Source organism: Mytilus trossulus, chromosome 10 (genome assembly GCF_036588685.1).
Source record: "Mytilus trossulus isolate FHL-02 chromosome 10, PNRI_Mtr1.1.1.hap1, whole genome shotgun sequence".
NCBI lineage: Eukaryota > Metazoa > Mollusca > Bivalvia > Mytilida > Mytilidae > Mytilus > Mytilus trossulus.
This window is the reverse complement of record NC_086382.1, coordinates 13,108,029-13,130,902: the sequence shown is the minus strand read 5'-3', so window position 1 is coordinate 13,130,902 and position 22,874 is coordinate 13,108,029. Positions and strand designations below refer to the sequence as shown.

The following is a 22,874-nucleotide window of genomic DNA, read 5'->3' as shown; positions in this document are numbered from 1 at the left end:
ATTTGTGTGAAGTAAATGTGTTTGTTCTGTACATTTAAATTGTTTTACCTGATAGCAAGAACGTATATCTATCCGTTTCCTTCTCAATTCACTTTGTCAAATTCTTCGAGCTTCTTCAAAACATACGTATTAGTGCACCCAGTGAAAAAAATATGAGAAATCCTCGTAAAATAATGCTATTTTCAATTTTGTGGAATCCATTTTGTTATATTAATTATACAAAGATAAAAAAAAGTTACGATTAATTATGAATTTGCATATCATTATACGGAACGTTTATGGACTATTTTTTAAGTCGGTCATTTTGGCGGTAAATCATGTACACATACACACGTAGATTTGCTGGTACCCGATTGTAATGTTACACTTCAAATATATCAAATAGCTAATACCCGGAACGTAGTACCGGGAACCAGGATAATACGTAGATAACATACATAACTAATACCGAAATTGAAAACGCTTTACGGTTTCTCGTTCATAAACCGAATTCCGCTTTGAATTATAGAAGATGCAATATTAATCATGTCCAGTCGACTTTTCATTGTTATATCAACGTCTGAACTAATTAAAGAATCTTTAGATGTCAGATAACACTTGAAATTGACCCGACCTCTTTCCACACAGAATATACAACTATTGATAGTTTGTAGTCAGGTTGACTGCTTATAATGCAAAATACACACTTATAACAAGTTCTATAAAACGAACAATACACACTGATCGTTTCTTTAGTCCCCAATGTAAATGAAAGAAACAAAAACCATATCATACCATAAAAAGAAGAGGAGAAATTCGAACATTTCTGGATCTATTTCTGGCCAAAAGACCCCCAGCATGGATTGCGTATGAAAAGATGAACCTCATGACTTAAAAGTCAGGCCTTAAAGCACTGCCTTTAAAAATTAACATTATGCAAGTGGATGTATACGTGTTCCGTGTTTGCTAGATTTTTGAATATTAAGATACGAAATAAAATATGAATATTGGTCTGTTTTGTAGTAATCATACATCAACTCAATTATCAAAAATTATTAACCAACTAAGTACATTATAGCCAAAAATGACTGTTTATTAAAAATTACATATTTTCTGTAATGGCCCTTGTTTTTCTGTAATGGCCCTGTTTTTTTCTGTAATGGCCCTGTTTTTCTGTAATGGCCGTTTTTCTGTAATGGCCCTGTTTTTTCTGTAATGGCCCTGTATTAATGCCCAGTTTGTCTGTATTAAGCCCAGTTAGGGTTTTTAATAAAGTTAATAAAATTAAGTTGTAAAGAGTATAATACCTTTTTGTATTTTATTTTATTTAGTAACCAGCAACCAACATTAAAGAACCATATAAAGGGATCAATGGTCATCCTGTTTTTCAACACATAACTTCTTTCAACTTAATATCTTGGACATTTGGTATATTTAAAAGCTTTATCATGGTGAAGTACAAATATTTTTTTTCAAACTAAACTGTCATTAAAACATAAAGTTGGCAGCAACACATACACTTTTGTTCAGTTGGTTAATAAATGTATTAAGAAATGGGTGTTTTTATAATGGCCCTGTTATATGTCCTCAGTCAGTAATAATGGCCTCGGATGTCTGTAATGGCCCTAGGAGTTGCCTCGGGCCATTACAGACTTCCTCGACCATTATTACAGACCTTGGACATATAACAGGGCCATTATAAAAACCCATTCATTAATACTATAGTAACAGACGTTATATATCACAGCGTGTTCGTTATGCCTGTGTAGGTATTGATGTATAAATTGTGACTTGGATGGAGAGTTGTCACATTGGCACTCATACCACATCTTCTTATATCTATTTGCATAGATATTTTTTCATCCCAAAATAAGTTAACAGATGTTTTGATATTTATTTGCATAATGTTGATTTCTAGCTCAGCTGCTCATACTTTCAAACACTATATAGAGCTTCTGCTCAAGAAAGAAAACTAGAAATGGTTTTATCTTTTTTTTTTATTTCGTTTCATAGTTCAATGGAATCAACCATTTGAAACAACTTCCATCGGCTCTTGACTTGAAATAATGTTTACATCTCTTTAAATTACATCAATATTCATCAAGCTATCAACTTATGACTTGTTTTACAAATGTTAAAGGGTGGTAAAGGCAGTTCACACTTCAATACATAAATTATAATAAAAACATTGAAACTAATCAAAGGGAGATAATTTATAAAAAAAAATAAAAATTTGCTAACATATTCCACAGGAATATTCTTAACTTTTGTCTTGAAAATAAATATAATTCAGATATTTAAGAAACTGAGCATTGAAATAATTTCAACTTCAGCATTTCATTGCACTTTCTAGAATCTTGTTTATCTTTTTGAAATAATTAAATTCTTTGAAAATTTATTTGTAAAATAACCAAATGAAAAAACATATTTCACCACAGTGCATTTAACAGGCATGAATTTGAGCTTGGCATATATTTGAGCAAAAAATGTGTTCCATTCTTGGATAAAAAAATTTGAACTCAAGTAACTTGACAACTGAAAAACTCAACTCATTAAAAACATGATCACTGAAGATGAAAATTAAATTTACATATCAAAAATGGGAAATGTATTAGAAACCATGCTTCACTGAAATAGACATATACTGTGAAATAAATAATACAAAATCAATATATCTATCTGGGCATATCAACTATAACAGGTTATAAAACATACCTTGAATACTATGAACATTCTTAAACAAATGTGGGTATATATCAACCATAATTGTTATCTTGTTTATAAGATTAATCATGAGGTTCAATGACAGATGTCTCTTTCTCTTATTATAGTCAATGTCTTTTTTTTTCAAACTCAATCAATTTGATCTATGTTTATGAATTTCCAGTGTTAAGAGTTGAAACACTCTTTTTTTTTAGTAAGGCCAAACAATTTTTTTTTGGCTTCATCCCTTTACCACCCTTTTACAGACTAATATGACATGTAGTTTGTATGAGGAAATATATGTCTGGGGCTGAAGAAATTTTTTCATATTCTTCCCATAATATGCATGTATAAATATAAATATCACATTTTGTCAAATACTGGCACACAGTAGACTCATAAAAAAAGAATTTGTAAATAAGAGTCATCATACAGTTGGGTTTGGATTTTGATTTTACACAGGGGTTTATATTAGGACCCCTTTCACTTTTTTAATGATTTTATTTAAATATTTTACCAAAATGTGTCATTTCAATTTTATTTTTAACTGTTCAGTGCTTGCTACAAACAAAGCCCTGGGAAAAAAGTTTTTTTATGGGTATGAGGGACATTTTGCATTGCTTATGTATTCAAATGATTTAACCTTGGTCCTGCTTTTGAAAATATTACCCAGAATGCATTAGATTCTGAAAAGGCAAATGGGGGTAAAATGAAACTGGATTTATTATTAAGCTTCTGATCCTATGTAAAATTCCCTTCACATTTAGGTGTAAAATAAAAACAAGTGCACACTAACAAGTAACATTTCGTGATTAAAACCTCTTACTTTTTTACATATTTTTTTCACTATAAACAGTTAAAGCCAGTCAATTTGACGATATATATAAAATGCTGTATTGAAGCTGAAGAATGCTTGACAACTTGTTGTTATAGCCGAGAGAATGTTCAAGCTGGTGGAGTCCATGGAACACGGGTCTGTGTGAACCCTTTGGTGCCGTCTGGACCTTTAGGTTGACGAATGACAACAATGCGAACACTTGACAGGTCTTCTGTTACGCTCTTTAGCCTACTAACAAGTCTTTCTGGTCTTCTGCGATCCCTGTAAAGGATAACATTAAAAGTGTTGAAAATACTTTGAAAAGGGCTATCAAATTAATGAAAATGGTGGTGAGGGTTCACTAGTTATTTCAATTAAAATTTTATGGATAATTAAACAGTTTATGATATAAATGATATAGATATAAAAGTCATAATGCCGATATCTGGGATTATTTTTTGTCAGTGTATCTAATAGTTTTGTATCAGAAATTAAACACATCAGATCCCTAATTTTCCATACTGATAATTTACAACAAGAGATTTTCAATCCTTATATATCTACACGAAAATTGTATGACACCAGGAAATATAAAACAATGAAAATGACAATTCAAGACCCTCATAGGTAGTCATGGTTGCTCAACACCCCCCTCCCTGGTCATCACCCATCAACATCAGAAAACTTACGTAATCTTTCTAAGACTGCAGGCAGAGTATTTTCCGTTCCTCTGATTCTGTACGACAACAAATTCCACCTCATCCCCAGTCTGTATCTCCACTCCATCATGTACCTCTGTCATGTGGAAAAACAACTTCTTTCCATCCTCTTTCTCATAATTCAGGAAACCAAACTGTGAAAATGATGTCATGATCATAATTAACAAGTCAAGAAATCTATATATTGAATATCTGCAATCATCAGTTAATTGTCACAAATCAAAGTTTCGTGTTGTCCTATTGTTTTAGACTACTACAGCAGTTAAACATATATCTTTTGTTGTTATTAAGAATCATAAGATGGTTAACCATTTGTATGATCCTTAACAATGCAAACAATAAATGATTTTTAGAAGCTAATATATATCCTGATATGATTTTTTCTTCTGTTTTTTGTTTTCATGATTTTAAAAATGTTTAAAGATTTGGCTGCTCTCACTTTTCTTTATTTCAGTGTACTGTCCAGATTTTGCATATGATGAAAACACTCATTTTGATTGATTTTAACCAGTGATTGAAAATTCTGGCACTGGGTGTATTTCTTTCTGCACTAAAAACAATAGAATATGATGATGTAATTAACTCAAGAAGGTTGGCGCTTGTTAAAACGTTTAAACTTGCTGCATTTGTTTGCATCTGTCCAAAGTCAAGATTCTGTTGTTTTGTGGTTGTCATTTATCGATATGGTTCATAAATGTGTCTTGTTTTTCTTATTTATAGAAAAGATCAAAATGATTTTACAAATTGTGACTTGGATATAGAGTTGTCTCATTGGCACTCATACCACATCTTCCTATATCAATAGACTAAACATGATCAACAAGAAAATAAATATTTCATTGTCATCATATACATTGTATCATTAGAGATCTTTCTGATTGCTTTTCTAAATTTTGCATTTTCAAAAAAAAAACTTTTTTCAAAATTTCAGATAAATAATAATAATAATAAAACTATGCAGTTTTTATCAACAATAATAGAAACTATGTAATTCACAGGTAAACTTACCTGTCCTTTTACAGAATCCACCTTAGATCTGATGAACTTTCTGATAGCACTAATATTAACTGCTCTAGTTTGATTATTGGACTTGTTCAAAGCCAGGTTAAACTTTACAGAATCTCCTTTCTGTAGGAAATCCCTTTTATCTGCTAGACTTGTTATTCCATAGGGATATACCTCAGGTTCTGTGTCTTCTACTAAAATAGACAAGTATCCAGCAATTTAGTAATAAGTAATGATCTGGAGCATTTTCACAACAAATAAAATGTGAAGAATAGCTAACAAGGTACTTGTTACTATTAAACATTCTTACGGATGAAAATGGGGAAATGATTAATTTAAATCGTAAATTATTGTAATATTGGTTTAAAAAACATGGAAATCCAGTATTTTATTTTCTCTCAAGATTAAAGTTTTAAAAAAAAATATTTTGTTAACTAAAACGGTAATGTGATGCAACATTTCTTTAATGTGATGCTATCTGAACTGATTTTCTTATAGGATATGTTATGAATGTGATGCTTTAATTTTTAGAAACAAGATGGTATTTAAGGTTCCATGTTTACCAGAATGTTAAATGTAATATCTTAATAGAACATTGACTACAGTTTATAATATATTCATATTAACCATGTGTTAAAAATTATATATTGAAAATAGTGATGAAATATACCTTCAACATTAAAAGGTTGTACAAGTCCACAGTATTCTTCTTGATCCGGATTGACTATTCTCATTGGTCGCAATACTTTCCCCTGCTGCTGTCCTTTATCACGAAGAATTTCCTGTAATTCAAATCAATTATCATTACTATTGGTAGTCAGAGTCCCCTAATTTTTTTTGATTTTTTTTATTTATTGATTGATTTTAACACTTTCAGTACTATTATGCTATTTCATGGCAGTCATTTTTTTTTGGAGAAGGAAGTTGAAATGCCTTAGGTAAGAAAACTGTCATTCTTAGTCAGTTACAATTGGAATCTAGCCCACCTACTACCACGTGCTGGATTTGAAATCACCACCTCAGAGTTGACAAGCTAGTGGTACAGTAGTTTGACTACTTATACTACTGGCTACCATTCTTTAGAACTTTTAAAAATGAAATAAATAGAAATGCTTATTTACCTGTTGCGTTTGACAGTTTTTCTTGTGAAATACATTGTAACAAGTATGCCCACAAACTCTTCTTGGCCAAATGGACTATCTAGAAGTTTTGCCAAATTAAAGCTGTGTCCAACATTCAAAAGGGGTCCAGGAAAAATGCACTTGTTGAATGATTTTTTATTGGAACATTAAAACAGCCTGCTAAACTTTTAGACTTGAGGAAGCATGAATTCTCTATCAAAAACTTTAAAAGCTTTTAAGTGGAATGGTTATCATTGGCAGTTAGAATATTGTTGGAACTGTCATACCTTAGATGGAATATTTACTGTTGACATTTTAGGTATACTTTGGATATGGTCGTTTATAATTGTTTGTGTATATTTTCTGGACACATCTTGTGTTAAATTGTTTTATTTGAAGAATGTGTGTATACTTCAATCATATTTACCTCAATTAGAATGGTTCCTTTTGGCAGTTAGTATATATTTTGAACCTGCATACTTTGATGGAATATTTACTGTTGGCATTTTATGTATATTTTGGACATGATCATTTCAAATTGTTAGTGTATATTTTCTGCATACATCTTGTATAAAAAAAAATATTTGCAGTATGTGTGTATATTAAAAGAATATATACCTCAGTTGGAATGGTTCCTTTTGGCAGTTTGAATATATTTTCAGCACTGTGTTTGGCACTTTTTCTGCAGAGTGTATATTCCACTTCATCACCAAGATCAAGGTCGTTTGGATCACCCTCATAGGAGCTGAAAAAGAAAGCTGTCTTTTTTAAATCAAACTCATTTTTAATTGGATAAAAAATTCTATTGAATCAAAATTTCTATGCATTTTGCGTTCAAAACAGTTATAAATTTCTATCCAAGTCAGGACCCTAATCAATGGTGGTCTACAGGCATTGAATATTTTTGTTATTTGGAAAATTTGTTGTTGATGAAATACTTTGATAGTTTCAGTTGATTTATGTTATTTTTGGATCAATTTAGAGCTTGATTAAAATCTGTCATTGAAAACAGTTTGTTGACCTATAAATGTCTTTTGGTTGTGTTGACATGTTGCTGTCTCAATGTCTTAGGGACTACATCAAAAGATCGATGTAGGATAAAAAAACTTAAATCCAATAGTTTGGAGGTGGGAGTGTTGTTTATCTAAAATCGAATTTTACATATATCCCTATTGGTAAATCATTTTTTTTCCAAATTAAGTTAAGAGGGGGGTGAGGGAGTCAGTGGAAAAACTATGTGAATTAAGTTTTTTATCCTACATGGAACATTTGATGTCATCCCTTATACCCCACATCTCCATGTATTTCTGTGACATGCTGGCGTACTTTATATTCATAATTATCTTTCAACGATGACTTACCTAAAGTGAAAGAAGACTTCTTTTTCGTGATCAGAGTTTTCAATAAATCCATAATTATCTTTCAACACTGACTTACCTAAAGTGAAAGAAGACTTCTTTTTCATGATCAGAGTTTTCAATAAAACCATAATTATCTTTCAAAGTGGCAATGAATCCCTGGCACTTGTTGTTAAGGTTACGTAAAACCACTCTCACGTTTACACCTGTTCTTGTTTTAGTTGATTTAACTTCACCGAGATTGAATTCCACCTGAAATTTTAAATATTTTGGATTGGTTAAGACATAAGAGATAACATGGTTGAAAGATAAGATATAACATGGTTGAGATATGAGATATAACATTATATAAATAACACATAGCTGAGAGGGTGATAGAGCAGATTGGTACCCCAAGAAAACATTGTCAACCACGGCTATGTGTTATTTAATTTATTATACTGAACGTCCTACCATTTTTGTCTTTTAAAGATTAATGTAATTTTATTTGAAAAGGATTTCATATGACGTCACGTACATAACAACGTTACGAGTATTAGAAAAAGAAAAAAAAAAATAAGCCAGATGTTTTATTTTTTATTTTGAGTTAAGGTGGTACCTAACACTACAGGGAGATAACTCTGTAATATCAGTTAAACATTTTAATTACGTTGCATTGTGAAGGCAATATCAAGCTTCTCAATGATCAAAATAAGTGTTTGTCAAACTGCTATATAACCAGTGTATTTTTTCTGACAAAACGGTTGGTTCAAATCTTTTTATTTTTTTATATTTTTGTTAAAGGATCAAAGTAAATACATTGCCAAATTTTATGAAAATAAAAGGAGTCAAATTAATTTTAGTAAAAGTGTTGGGTACCACCTTAAATAATAAAATTTTAGCCAAAACGTAAAACTTAAGCATTGTATTCAACTACTTGATGTAAATTCAATCCATTGTCCTTTAAATTGTCGATTTTTTATTGGTTTAGACAGGCGGATAACATTAAAAAAAAATTGTCATCCTCTCAGCCATGTGATAGAGTAAATTGACACCCTCATATTAGCCTATCAAAATATGGCATTTTAACGTGAAGTATAATAAGATATTATATGAGATATAATGGTTTAGATATGAGAAATAACATGGTTTAGATATGAGAAATAACAAGGTTGAAATACGAAAAAAAATAACATGGTTTAGATATGAGAAATTGTATGGTAAAGAACTAAAGATATGAGCAGGAATGACAAAGAAATAAAAGACTTATGAAGGTAAAATTTCAAGGCATGCCTCAAAGAATTGAAAATCTTACCAGAGAGTGTCTTAAATAATTTTTCATTGTTTGATTCTTTGTCTTACCATTTCAAAGTTCATGCTGGAGCAAAAATAGAATCATCATATTTTTAGGTTAATTCTGTTCACAGATGTTCTAATGACTTAATTATTTTGAGCTTGTCTGACTTAGTTAATAGTAGCTTGATTTTTTTGGGGCTGAATATCCACAATTTTACTATACCTAAATTTATTAAATCCATCTTAAACTACATTACTGCAAATATCTGGTTAAATCATTGCTGTTTAAATCTTCAAACTCAAAGATTTTACATCATTACACAGGAAACTTCTCTTTAGACACATTTTTAATACTTATATCTTGTACCACACAGATACTGTCTTGCCTGTGTGGATTAATATTACTTATTTGACAAATTCCTTTTTTAATTTTTCAAATATTTTGTGACAATTGAGTTAACCAATATTTGTCTACTCACAAATATCATGAAAAAATGAATCCCTCAAGAAAATTAGTTGGATTTACAGTATTTAGAATCTTCATTTCTTGAAACTTGTAAATCATATAATGTCTTACCTTATCTCCATATCTAGGAGCATTTTTCATTTCTAAAACATCTTTGATTGTGTAAGAAATTTTCTGAATTTTTTCATCAAAATCAAATACTATAATTCCAGTTTCAGCTTCCTTTATTTTACCTGAAATAATTCATAGGTATAGTAAACAAAATAATAGAAAAAAATTATATAAAAAGTATTTCAATATACTGTGGATTCATTATTATTCATTGGATACCAATTTTCGTGGTTTTCGTGGGTACAGTTGAACCAAAAATAATTAAAATGTTCAACGAATTACACATTTTCTATAGGATATGTATGCAGCGATTACTAAAACCACGAAATCAAATACCCACGAAAATGCAAGTTTTCCTCAATCCACGAAAATTGATACCCACTAAAATAAATGAATCCACAGTAATCCATGTTAATGCAATTGTGGTGATGTGTTTGCTTATTGTGTCCATCATACTTGATTGCTATTTAACTTTTTGATTATTTCCATATTACATATTCATGATATTTTTCTATTAACTAAAGTCATTTAAAATTTAAATGCTTACAATATAAGTTTGTTAAAAGTATCCCATTTGCTCAATTGAATTTTTATGGTAGCTAATGTCAAAATAAAAATAGCTTCACCATGAGCTCATAATACGCTGGTCAGTTTTCTAATGAATAAAACCCCACATATGTATATATAATTGATTTAAATAACAGCACAACAATGTTAGATCCATAAATTTGGAGCGACAAATTTTTGTTCATCCATGGTCAGGATTTAAACTAATGCTATTATCCATATACATGTATATGTTATAAAATCTAATATTTTGTATCATGCTTTTAGCTTCTCTGTAACCTATGAACTTGCATGGTTTTAGGAGAATAAACTAAACTACTGTGGATTCATTTATTTTCATGGGTACCAATTTTCGTGGATTGATGAAAACTTGCATATTCGTGGGTATTTAAATTCTTTGTTTTGGCAAATTCTGCATACATTCCTTTAGAAAATATGTATTTTGTTGAACATTTAAATTTGTGGTTCCCCTGAACCCACAAAATCGAAGAAAATTGGTATCCAACAAATATTAATGAATCCAGTTTCTTACAGTTAGCATGTTGAATTTGATAAATATTTACCTGGACTTTTATGGGCATTAGGTTCTTTATCCACAGTTCCAATGTATTTTTCTGGATGGATGACTAGAAATGATACACTTCCTTTAGATAAGTATTTGATTCTGATAGCCATAAGTTTGTTACCATTTGATGCTGAAGGATCCTGAAACAAAAAATCAACTTTTAGTTTACAACATTAATCATTGATGTGTTCAATGATTTTTTTTAAAAGGTAAATTTCATTTCATTGTAATCTAATTTTGGATGTAACGAGTCTTTTGATTGCATACCTGTCAACTCATCCGTTTTTTGCGGGTGACATCCGTTATTTTCACCTCTCACCCGGGAGTTTTTCTTCACCCGGCGGGTCCCGGGAATTTCTAACATTACCCGTTTCACCCGGATTTCTGACCGGAATTGTTTCCGGTATTTAGAAGTAATACGACCTTCGGTTTTATCGGTCTTTTTCAATGTAACCAAAAGTCAAAATGTAGGACTGTTTACCTGAGCTACGTAACGATATTTTCAACAAGCTACAAGATGAGTTCAGTGACTATCAGTTGACCCCATTAGATGAACTTCCACTTTGCACTTCCCCTGAAACTGAAGTTGGTACATTTTGGGGAGAAATGTCCAAGTTGCATGACATTTTTCTTAACAAGCCAAGATTTTTTGTTGTGTCAAAACTTGCTAAAACATTACTGGTTTTGCCAAACAGCAATGCAGACAGTGAGAGGGCATTTTCTTTAATAAAGAAAATAGCTACAGAGTTTAGGGCTGATCTTAATAAGGATACACTGTGTGCTCTTCTTTCTTGTAAGATGAATACACATTTGCATTGCTATGAACTGAAACCAAGTGCAGTTCTTTTAAAGAATGCCAAGTCTGCTACTATGGAATATAACAATAGTCTGAAATAAACTTGTATACATGTTCTAACTGTTTCATATACATCATTTTGTACATATTGACTATATAAATTATATGTAAACATATTTTTGTTCTTCAATTGAGCCCGCAAAATGTCGTACGCGTTATGACCTGAGATTTTTTTTCTCAATGCAGGTCATGACCTGACTTTTCATTTTCAGAGGTTGACAGGTATGTGATTGGCTGCCAGTGTTTTGTATATCAGCTCATAAACGTAATGTTGTCATGTGACTGAGCATCATCAACAATTTTTCATGATTTACTCGGCTTTAAATGGAATTTAATAAATTAATTCAGATAATTTCCCTACTAATCACCAGCATTCGGCCAGAGAAACTTATGTTTACTAGTCTTTAGTGTAGAGATCTATTTTCTGTGAAGTCCTGATAACAAATAAACCAAGTAGTAAGTTAGCTTGGATCATTTTGGATATCCCTTTTACAAAAAAAATTGTCATTCTGGCTTCAATAACTTTATGTCTTCAAAATAGTTATGATAAGGATACAGTCTGTACCTAGACTAACTAGTAAATGACATCATAAGTGAAGAAATTTTATTGTGTACGTCTTGAACAATGCAGTAGCTAGACTAACTGGTAAATCACATCATGAAGATATACCTATGTGAAGAAATTTCATAGTGAAAGACATATCCGAAGATTTATACAAGTTAGTTTAAAACAATGCTATAACTTGTACCTGTGTTACTGTAAATTCTACTTCTTCATTAGTTTTGACTTCTTTTTTTGGATCCAGTAATTCACTGAAGTGGAAAAACATCCTTGCTTCTCGTTCAGTACATTGTATAAATCCATATCCATCTTTTAAATTTGTAATCACACCCTGAAAAAGATATTCAATTGTATTAATTATAATCTGCTGTTACATATCAAACAAATTTTACATTTTCTTCACTAACAAAAAGCAATGGTCAAAATCAGCACTTGCCACTGTGTTTTTATTAAAGGATCACACAGATGCCATCTGAACAAAGACAGATGACTTCATTACTTTCTGAATCCTAAAGGTGCATGGATTGCATGATAGCATGCACTATTTCTAAATATAACTATTTTACACATCATAAAATATAGATCCTGCTCAATGCTTAAAGACTAAATAGGGAAAACCTTAATTCTTTTATGGTGCATGTCAATATTAATAATATAACACCAATTGCAAACTCTTCACAATAAAATATGATCGGATACTTATAGATTCATGAGATTATCGTATCAACAAGAAAGATTTTCTTGCTTGAGCTCGTACAGCGAAAGTGCGAAAAGCAAACGAGTTCAGATGAGCAATTATAATCAGTTTTTTCGCTATTTTACCTGTAATGGCGTTGTTAATTTTGTTGTTACTTTCTCTAACTACTACACCTGTTCCCTTAGTTTCTAGCGATAATTTTTCATATCACTCAACTCTGTTGAGAAAGAAATATTATCTGTAAGCAAGATCAAAGTAAAATTTCGTAAAATAGCGATAATTATAGATTATCGTTGATCATCTCAACGAGATTGATTTTCTCGCTTGAGATGGAACAGCGATAGTGAGAAAAGCAATCGAGTTGAGATGACCAATGATAATCTGTTTATCGCTATTTTACCTGTGACGACGTTGTCAATTTCAATGTCAATTTCGTTAGCAACGCCACGTGGTCTCCTTAGTTTCTAGCAATAATTTTTCCATATCAAGCGAGAAGCATGATATGAAAATTATCACAAAAAAAGATCAAAGGAAAAATGCACAAAATAGGGATAAAATATTTTATTTTTATTGCGAGCCATATGAAAGTTTTCCACAGAGTGGTCTGCTCTTGACCAAGGTATTTAAACTTTTGCAAGTTTACCTGTCCCATTGAATCAATACAATAGCTATTGTTCTCTGTGTAGTTTATTCACTTGGACATTTAAATTTGGTCTAGGAGAAATCTATCACTCATTGATTAATTTGCCTGACCAAAAAAATATCTTCTTTGTTGATTGAAATACATGTATAAACTCACATAACCTGCATGTGATGCAGTATTTATTCAATATCAATAAAATATTTTCAATCTGTTAAATATAAGCACTGATTTAATTTATTTATAAAGAGTTTATTTCTGATTTTTTTTTAAATACTGCATGCATTTATGTTTCAAAGAATCTGCATGTTTAATTGTGGTCCCAGTTATAAAGAATACATTTATGAAGACCTTTTTTATAAACATTATCATTTTATTTGTGAACAGACTAAAAAATAGCAAATTCTAATAGGTAAAATGTTGAAATTTGATCAAAAATCAACTTTTAATTTTTAAATCAGTGTTTATATCAAACAAATTGAAAATGTGTTATTGATTGAATAAATACAGCATCACATGCAGTTTTATAATTACTTATTTGTACATGTATTTCCATCATTGACAGTTCAATTTTTTGTTCAGGTAAATTAATCAGTGAGTGATAGATTTCTCTTGCAAGAAATTTAAAGGTCTGAGTGAATAAACTATACAGAGAACAATACCTGTTGTATTTGTTAGATGGGACAATAGAACTGACAAAAGTTTAAATGGACAGGTAACTTGCAGGTGAAATTGTGGAAAACTATGATAGGATTCGCTATAAAAACCAATACAATCAAAGGTACAGAGAATGATACACAAAACAATCAACAAATAAAAACTTACTGTTTCCCTGTTCTCTTTATTGGCAGTAAATGATTCCTCCATTAGTTTGATGTTTGTTGCTCGCTGAAGTTTATCTCGACGGTCCGTTGCTATGTTACATTCTACCACGTCACCTGACAACAAGGTGTAATCCCCACCCTGATCCTTGTCACCAAATGGAATTTCTACAGGTCTGTTAAAAAAAAAATGTCATATCTATATCTTATGCAATTTACAGGGTCTGCATATCTGCACATATATTTTTTTTAAAACCAAATTTTTTAAAAGAGCGTTATTTTACAATAAAATAAAAATCAATGACTACTCATAGAATATGTGTTACCAAATAATGGCTGATTTTATTGGTATTAAGCAAAAATAAGTAAAAAATATTTTACCCCTTGGCAGATTCATAAGAGATTCTTCCCCCTAGAGGATCACTTTGTCGACGACTATTTTTAAGAGTTCTCTGTACTGAGCCTTGTATTTTGTTGACACTTATGTCCTCAAATATAACAGTTCCAATGGGTACACTTTGAATATTTACTGCGACTTCCTTTGTCTGAAAAATAAATACAACAGTTCCATGGGTACACTTTGAATATTTACTGCGACTTCCTTTGTCTGAAAAATAAACACAACAGTTCCAATGGGTACACTTTGAATATTTACTGCATCTTCCTTTGTCTGAAAAATAAATATAACAGTTCCAATGGATAAACTTTGAATATTTACTGAAACTTCCTTTGTCTGAAAGGACAAAAAAAAAAATTGTGTAAAAAAACACCAAAACTTTCTTTTATATGCATGTGCTGTACATATTTATAATGTGTTTACAAATTTTAATAAGACAGTAAGGGTATATACTCCATTCGGAGGGGCTCCTACTTAAAGGAGGCTAATACACAGAAGAAAAAGAAAAATAAATACAACAGTTCCAATGGGTACACTTTGAATATTTACTGCAACTTCCTTTGTCTGAAAAATAAATATAACAGTTCCAATGGGTAATCTTTGAATATTTACCGCAACTACCTTGATCTGAAAAATAAATATAACAGTTTCAATGGATAAACTTTCAATATCTATTGCAACTTCCTTTGTCTGAAAAATAAATATAACAGCTTAAAAGGGTAAACTTGAATATTATTTACTGCAACTTCCTTTGTCTGAAAAATAAATACAACATTTTCCAAAGGTAAACTTTGAATATTTACCTAAACTTCCTGTGCCATTAAAGTCTATGTCAAGAAGATGCTTTAACTTCCAAGAAGATTTTTTAAACCTTTTTAGGACTTACAAAAGTCATCTTTATTGCTATGCTTGGCCTGAAAATAAACTGATGTCACATTTACTTCTAAAGGTTAACTGAAGTTAAACTTTATACATCAACAATGTTGTTTTAATGTGATAGCTAAAAATTCCTTTTGTATGTGCTCCTCACTAGCAGGAGGAAATTACAGAAAAGAAAAAGCTAATCATAATTCAAATTGAACTTACATTTCTATTTTGAACATCAAAATCAACATCATCCCCTAGATTTAGTTTGTTGATATCTCCTTTATATTCACTGTAGTGGAAAAAGATCTCCTTGACCACATCAGCTCGTTCGATAAAACCAAAAGAATCTTTCAAAGAGCAGACAACTCCTTGTACTTTACAACTGACTGGTTCAATCTGTCTTGCATGTAAGTTACCATTCCTGGAGAAAAAATGTGAATGATAGCTTTGGTGTGATACTCTTCTATGATTAGTCCCTGCTTATGACTTATAAATCATGTTTGACAAGAAAAACATTAAACATGGATATTTTTTTCACAACTATGAAATTCTTTTCAATTTTTTTATTGGATATTTTAATTAAATTATAAGATCAAGACTTTTCTTCTGAACTAAGTTGGAAAGAAAAAATTACACCAAATTAATGATGCATGATAAAACAAACAATTGTTATTTATGGGCTTCTTGAAGCTAACACTAATGAAAATTCAGATTTTGTTTTTAATTCGAATAATGCGACTTGGTGTGTTTCCCAAATAAAAAGAACTATCTTTCTGATATTTCTGTAATGAGCATTTCCTGAAATTGCAAAAATAAATCTAACATTTATGTCGATCCTTCAAAAATGGCAATAATAAATAAATTCAGAATTTACAATATTATGCAAATTGTTCAGAGTAATAGGAATGACAGTGGTCTCATACTACATACTGAAGTGCTCCTACTTGATCCTGAATTCTAATTTGAACTGACATGTTTCTATTCTACTATATTTACCTTTTATCAGTTGCTATATAAAACTGGACTTGATCTTGGGCTATTGGTTTAAAAGTCTTATCAATAACATCATCAGATCCGTACGGTAAAAAGAAAACTTCTCCATTATGTTGGTAAGTTACCCTCCCAAGGCTATCTTCTGATAAAGCATAACCCTGCAATTAGAAAATAAATACTGTAAACCAATTTATTTTCGTGGATACTTTATTTCGTGTTTAACACTTTCTAGTCCACTTTACGACAATCTCATTTCACAAATACTAATTTTACTTGATGTAGTTGTAATAAGGAAAGATCTAAGTTTTAACTTATTCACGACATTTAAATTCACTTTTATTTCATGAAAATAAATATTTCGTGAATATTAGTTGGTTTACAGTAAACAAAAGATATTTTATTATTATCATAAACTGTCGACACAGAGATGTGTCTCACTTTTTGTATTTTTTTTTAGTGAAATGCAAATGCTGAAATTTAGACAATATTCAAACATGTAAAACTATGCAGAATATTCAAAGTTAGTTAACCAAGACTGAAGGTGCAGTTCCAAATACCCTCCATGAAAATGAGAATTGCAAATGATAATACTTCTGCATACCAAATATCATTGACCTACCACTAATGGTGCCTATCCCTTAAACTAACTCAATCATGAAGTAATATATGTATATATGTAAGGAATAGATCAAATAGTCTCAATGGAGATGAGATGCTTATAAAACTGCATATCAAGTATCATGGACCTACCACTAGTGTTTCCCCATAAACTGATCTAATCACAAACTATTAATACATTGTTTGGTACTTCTCTACTTTTCGCTCAAAATATAAGTCTTACGTTTTTGTTCTTCGTTGGCTTGGCTTCCTGTGCAATAGATCCTGTAAACTTCTCCTCACTTAAAACTTCATAAGATTGACTTCCAGAGTTTAACAATACAATATGGCTTGCTACCGGTTTACCAGTCCTACGGTCATAGGTCATCTGGAACTCTACCGGGTCTGTTTAATAAGAAAAGTTATTATATCATTTATATATGTTTGTCCTATCAAATTGATTTCAAAGAGATTTTAGAAATCAAGGAAAATATTCTGTATGCATGGTATGTGCCTGTTTCGAAGTCAGGAGAATGTTATCCAGATTTTCAGTGGATACTCTTTACCCCTTTTTTGTGTACTGTTATCATAAATCACATTTGATTTTTTTCACATTTTCTTCAAGTCATGGCCTTTTATTAACTCCCCATTGAAGTCTGTTCAGTGACCAAAATCCCTGTCATGTGGTTCAGGGTAGAAAAGTTCTCACTGGCAATCATACAACATTACCTTTAAAAGTATTATTAGTTTATAAAAGGCAAATACTCTGCAGATGGAAAACTGAACCTTCAAATGTACATGTATAACCTCATCTTTTATCATTCAAATGTTGTTTTTTAAATCTGAAGTCATTATTGAAATATTAAATACTTAAATTCAAAAGAAAGTTGTATGATAACTATCAGATATCAGAATGAGAGTTTATATCATTGCCATAATAATCCATTTGCATTTACAAATCCTCTCAATAAACAGTTTTTAAAAAGAGATGTATAATAATTAACTGCCCGCCAGCAGTGGGATGAATTATAATTAAGTATATAATAAGTGCAAACCTCCAATTTTAACCAAGTTAATATCGTCTCCATATTCACTAAAATGAAAGAAAAGTCGTGAATCCCTTTCACAACACTGAATAAATCCATAGGAATGCTGAAAAAAACAGAACATGTTTACAAGCTACACTGAATAAATCCATAGGAATGGTGAAAATAGAACAGAACATGTTTACAAGCTACACTGAATAAATCCCTAGGAATGGTGAAAATAAAACAGAACATAAGTTTTTAAAACTATTTATAAAATCTCATTTGAAAATTTCTTCTAAAATTTAAACAACTTTTTTTATAATAATATGAATAAGAAACTTTGAAGTTTTATTCCATTCACAAGTACGAACAAAATCTTTTACTTTATTATAATTCATAGTTTTCACCATAAATGTATCAATCATGTCAATCCATTATTGTTAAATGAATTTGAATATTTACCAAAAGCTTCTCAATAAATCCTGTTTCTCTCCCTACTCCATTGCTGTTGATGTGTGAATTATTGATCACTGGTGCTGTGGCTCTTTGAAATGACACGATTGCAGGATCTTGTGTGGACGGCTGGAAATTCTTATAAAACAAAAACATATTGTATCAAATTTCTTGTACAGGTTATAGATTTGACATGTTTTAAAAATTTTGTGTTTAGTTAATTGAATTCTTTTTACAGTGTGTACTACTTTTAAGACAAATCATTTCAAAACTATAACATTCATATTGTCTTCCACTCACTCAAAATATAGACAATTATATGCTGATTCAAATTATATTCAAATTCAGATTGATAGTTTCAGTCATATATTTTTTATTTATTCAACTCAACCAAATCATCACTTTACCGTGTTAAATTTAAACTCCAAACCAAATTTTAAATGTAATTTCACCCAACCCTCTACTACTCTACTTATTATTTAATGCATTACATATGAAGAAATACATTAGGAATTTGTATGAAAAAATGTACAAGTATTACATTTTCAATAATAGGAACTATTTTTGTTTTTATCCAAAAAATCAACAAAAAATCGTCATAGATACCAGGATTAACATTTTGTATTAGTGCCAGACAAGTTTTTCATCTACACAAGGCTCACCAGCTGTGATGCTTGAATCAAAAAAAGGTTAAAAAGGAAAGATACATTGTAAAGTACGAAGTTGAAGCGCATTGAAAACCAAAAAGTCTTATAAGTTTTGCAAAATACAGCTAAGGTACATTTTAATCTATTCTTCAGGTCATAGAGGTAGAAGGGTCTTAGTATTTAATAAATTCAAAATTTGTAAACAGTCTTTTTATAATTATGACCATCAATGATATCAACGATAAATCATGTCAACACAGAGCTGGTGATACCATTGGGGGGTAAAAACTCCACCAGCAGCGGCATCAACCATAACTTTGACAGAGCCGTGGTGTAGTGGTTAGTGCATCAGAATACTAACACAAAGGTTCCTGGTTCGATTCCCGTTCGGGATGAAAATTTCAGGAACTCAAATTTCGGCTCTCCCTTGACACCATTCGCAAGTATGGTCTTGAGGAAACGATGATAGTCTGTCGGAAGGGGACGATAAATGGCTGACCCGTGTTAAGAGAGAGCCATATCTCTTGCACGTTAAAGACACTCTTGTAGATTTAGAAAAAGAGTAGGCTAATGCCGCTACAAGGCAGCACTCGCACCCGCAAAGTGGAAAGGGATTCATTTACTTGCAAAACTTGTTTCCCAATCCACTATAAATAAATATGTTTAAACTAACTGTGTTCTGGGACCAAAATGATTAAATTTTATTTATACATACCTTCCACTGAGGACTGTTCAACTTCTTTACAGCTGACATAGTTGTTTTGTTTCGTTGGGAGTTTCCTAGTCCTCAGAAGTGCAGTCTGTGCAGTTAAGTTCTTTTTTGGGCTTTTGTTGTTTACTTCTTCCTTTGTTTGTTTTGGGTTTTATTCTCAGTTTCTGATGCTGGGTGGTACTACATCTATGGGCTAAAATATGAATAAAGTTTGTAATTTTTGTTGTTGTTTGATATTCATGATATTTAATCCAATTTTATTTGTTTGGTAATAAAAAAAAAAGTATAACCCTGAACTCACCACTTTACCAAAGAAGATAAACATGTTAACCAGCTGAGATTAGTGTATTCACTGTATTGTGCAAAACAGAGTCTATTTACCAAAATACATAAACACTTGATTCCTGCCTCCTAACAGAAAAAATATGGTACTAAGAAGGTAGGTGATTTCTTTTATTTGGAAATGTTCTTGTCATCTTGTATACTATTAATATTTGTGTATTGACTTTAACAGATCTGAACTTCCAGAAAATATACAACGACAACAAACGTTCTAGAAATTCAAGTCTGTCAAATTTTAATGAGTTCTGTTGAAACATTTATTCTCAACTATTCTAAAGTGAAGGAACATTGGAAATTCAGGAACCATTCATATAAGAAGTAGTTCATTGATATTCCATCCCCACAACCAATAAAAATGACATCAAAGAAAGAAATCACAGCAAATATCAAAATTGCCTTTTCACGTCTGACATAATTATTTGGAATACATTTTTGTAAGTGTCTTCATGAAAGATGATGAGAATACACCTTAAAGCTATTTCTCTGGCAGTCATGAAAATCTCAAAGGTTTAAATGAAATGTTAAACTCATTAAAGAACATATATCTGAAGCCACCATGGAAAAGCTATTGGTGACAGGCATGGGGTAATCGTAATCAGCTGTGATCGATTACATTTTGCAGTGTAATCCAATTTAGTGTATGACATCAATAGTTCGACACATGTTCAAGGCATCAGATTTCTAAAGCCTTCTCGCATAACTTTTTAGGTCACAGGCCAAAACCTAAATTTTAGTAAATTTTATTTAGTTTCCGTTGGCTTGTAAAAGAAGAATATTACAAGACAGAAAGCATACACCTAATCGCTATTTATTCCATTCCAGATAAGTTCTTAAATTACTCAACTTTTTCATCCAGTTGAAGCTATCTGGGACCCTGTTTAAACAATTCACCATGCACAATACTTTTTAATGAGGCCTGTTTAAACTACCGTAAACATTTCAAACAAAATATTTTTTTACTTCAATTATAATTTCTAAAAAAGTGGATCATACATACTCTATTAAAGTTTCTTGATGATCGCTTTCTCAAGTTTTTCCTCCCTTATCTCTCTACTGAAAAACCTCTATTTTCGGCGGCTGGACCCAAACAGGAACATGAGGAAAAAGGGCTCTTCACGGTTAGTTCGGCCATATTGGATAGGGGGCAGATTTTCATAATAGAGGTAAAAATGGTGTGAAAACTACGGGAAAACATCATTAAAACAGAGCTGTTGCTTGGAAACACACATAGGATTTCCTAAACTGGTCCACCGTTCTATCTATAGCTTCGCACCGAAGGAACGGGTTGGAGCTATTGCCAAATTGGCATTAATTGGACGACTCTTACAAATTCAACGATTCGCTAATAAAATTGGCCATTTAAAGTGATAGAAAATTGACCTCAAATGTTAATACTGCGATGCCGCAAAATAAACAAGTATCTGATAGTCTGTTAATTAACCCCATGGTAGTAACGCAGATAAATAACCAACGAGCGCGTTAACACGTTCTCAACAAACTGAGCCGGTATCTTTTGTTCCCTTAAGAACTCAGTAGGGTAATAAATGTGCTAATTTTTCTTTGATTTGCTATCAGTATAATATATAATTAAACATAGCCCATGATGTACTAGTCTCGTCGAATTATTAAATCCCGTGGTCAGAATTCTGACCACGGGATTTAGGCCATACCTGTTGTCAGTGTAGCAATAAGCGAACAAAACAGGGGTCCAGTTTAAGGATTTCCCACACTTTCATACTATTTCCACCTTCTTCCAAAAAATCTGCCCCCTATCCAATATGGCCGAACTAATCGTGAAGAGCCCTATTGTATAAGTGACTGTTTTTCCTGGATTGGACTAAATAGCGATAAGGTGTATTTTACAGGACAAATGCCGTAGGACTTGTGGTTAACTTAATTATGTGTGCCTTGTATTTACTAAATGTGATGTTTAATAATACCTTTATAAAATCTAAAAGAACAGTTCATCAAACAGAACAATGTAAAGTGTATTAGAATTTTCTAAGTTCACAGTCTATTGATTTATTTAATTTGAAAAGAAGCCAAACTCATTCCATCAAGAGTTGATTCTATAAAACACTGTGGTATAAATTATTCAAATGAAGTCAAATATATAATTTGGATTATTAATAAAAATATATTCCGTAATTTTTAGGTTAAGAATTTGTTAAAACCAGGTGCATGAATTTATTGCACTGAGAACGTATTGCGCAAATCACAATCAGCTGACGTTGAAGATTTGAAAATACGGGATTGTGAACAACAAAGGACATCCAAAATATTAAAAAATCAAATATTGAATGTTTTTCTATTATTTCGTTCTTGTTATTAATGAAACTTTCATCATATTTCACCATAATTAGTGAAATTTTACCCCAAATTTTGCACAGCACTGCAGCATAGCCGCCATCAAACTCTCGAACTCATTAATTTATTGAAAATTTAGAACTGAAAGATTGTTTGTTCAGTTTCACAGAAATATTAACAGAATATTTTTAATGACAGATTTTGTGTTAAAGAGATATTAATTAACAAAAATGAAAAACATAAACACAACTTTTATTTTGTTTAAAGGC

At 31.1% G+C, this 22,874-nt stretch overlaps 1 protein-coding gene across 2 annotated transcripts; it reads right to left on the bottom strand.

Annotated features, from left to right (window-relative positions):
* Nucleotides 1-1,958: 1,958 nt before the first annotated feature.
* Nucleotides 1,959-22,786, bottom strand: LOC134686877 (cold shock domain-containing protein E1-like). 2 transcript variants are annotated; one of them, XM_063546700.1, is made up of 18 exons: nt 22,673-22,786; nt 19,960-20,149; nt 18,607-18,735; nt 18,172-18,268; nt 17,361-17,521; nt 16,523-16,677; nt 15,746-15,947; nt 14,644-14,807; nt 14,267-14,438; nt 12,292-12,435; nt 10,685-10,826; nt 9,555-9,676; nt 7,782-7,954; nt 6,963-7,089; nt 5,894-6,005; nt 5,227-5,417; nt 4,189-4,352; nt 1,959-3,781 (listed from the first exon to the last, which is right to left on the bottom strand). In XM_063546700.1, exons 2-18 carry the CDS (start codon nt 19,996-19,998, stop codon nt 3,628-3,630), a joined length of 2,448 nt encoding a protein of 815 aa, XP_063402770.1. In that variant the 5' UTR covers nt 19,999-20,149; nt 22,673-22,786; the 3' UTR covers nt 1,959-3,627. The 2 variants fall into 2 exon arrangements, with proteins under 2 accessions (XP_063402770.1, XP_063402771.1); XM_063546701.1 differs by lacking the exon at nt 22,673-22,786 and having other exon boundaries at nt 5,227-5,414.
* Between the last annotated feature and the right edge of the window lie 88 nt (nt 22,787-22,874).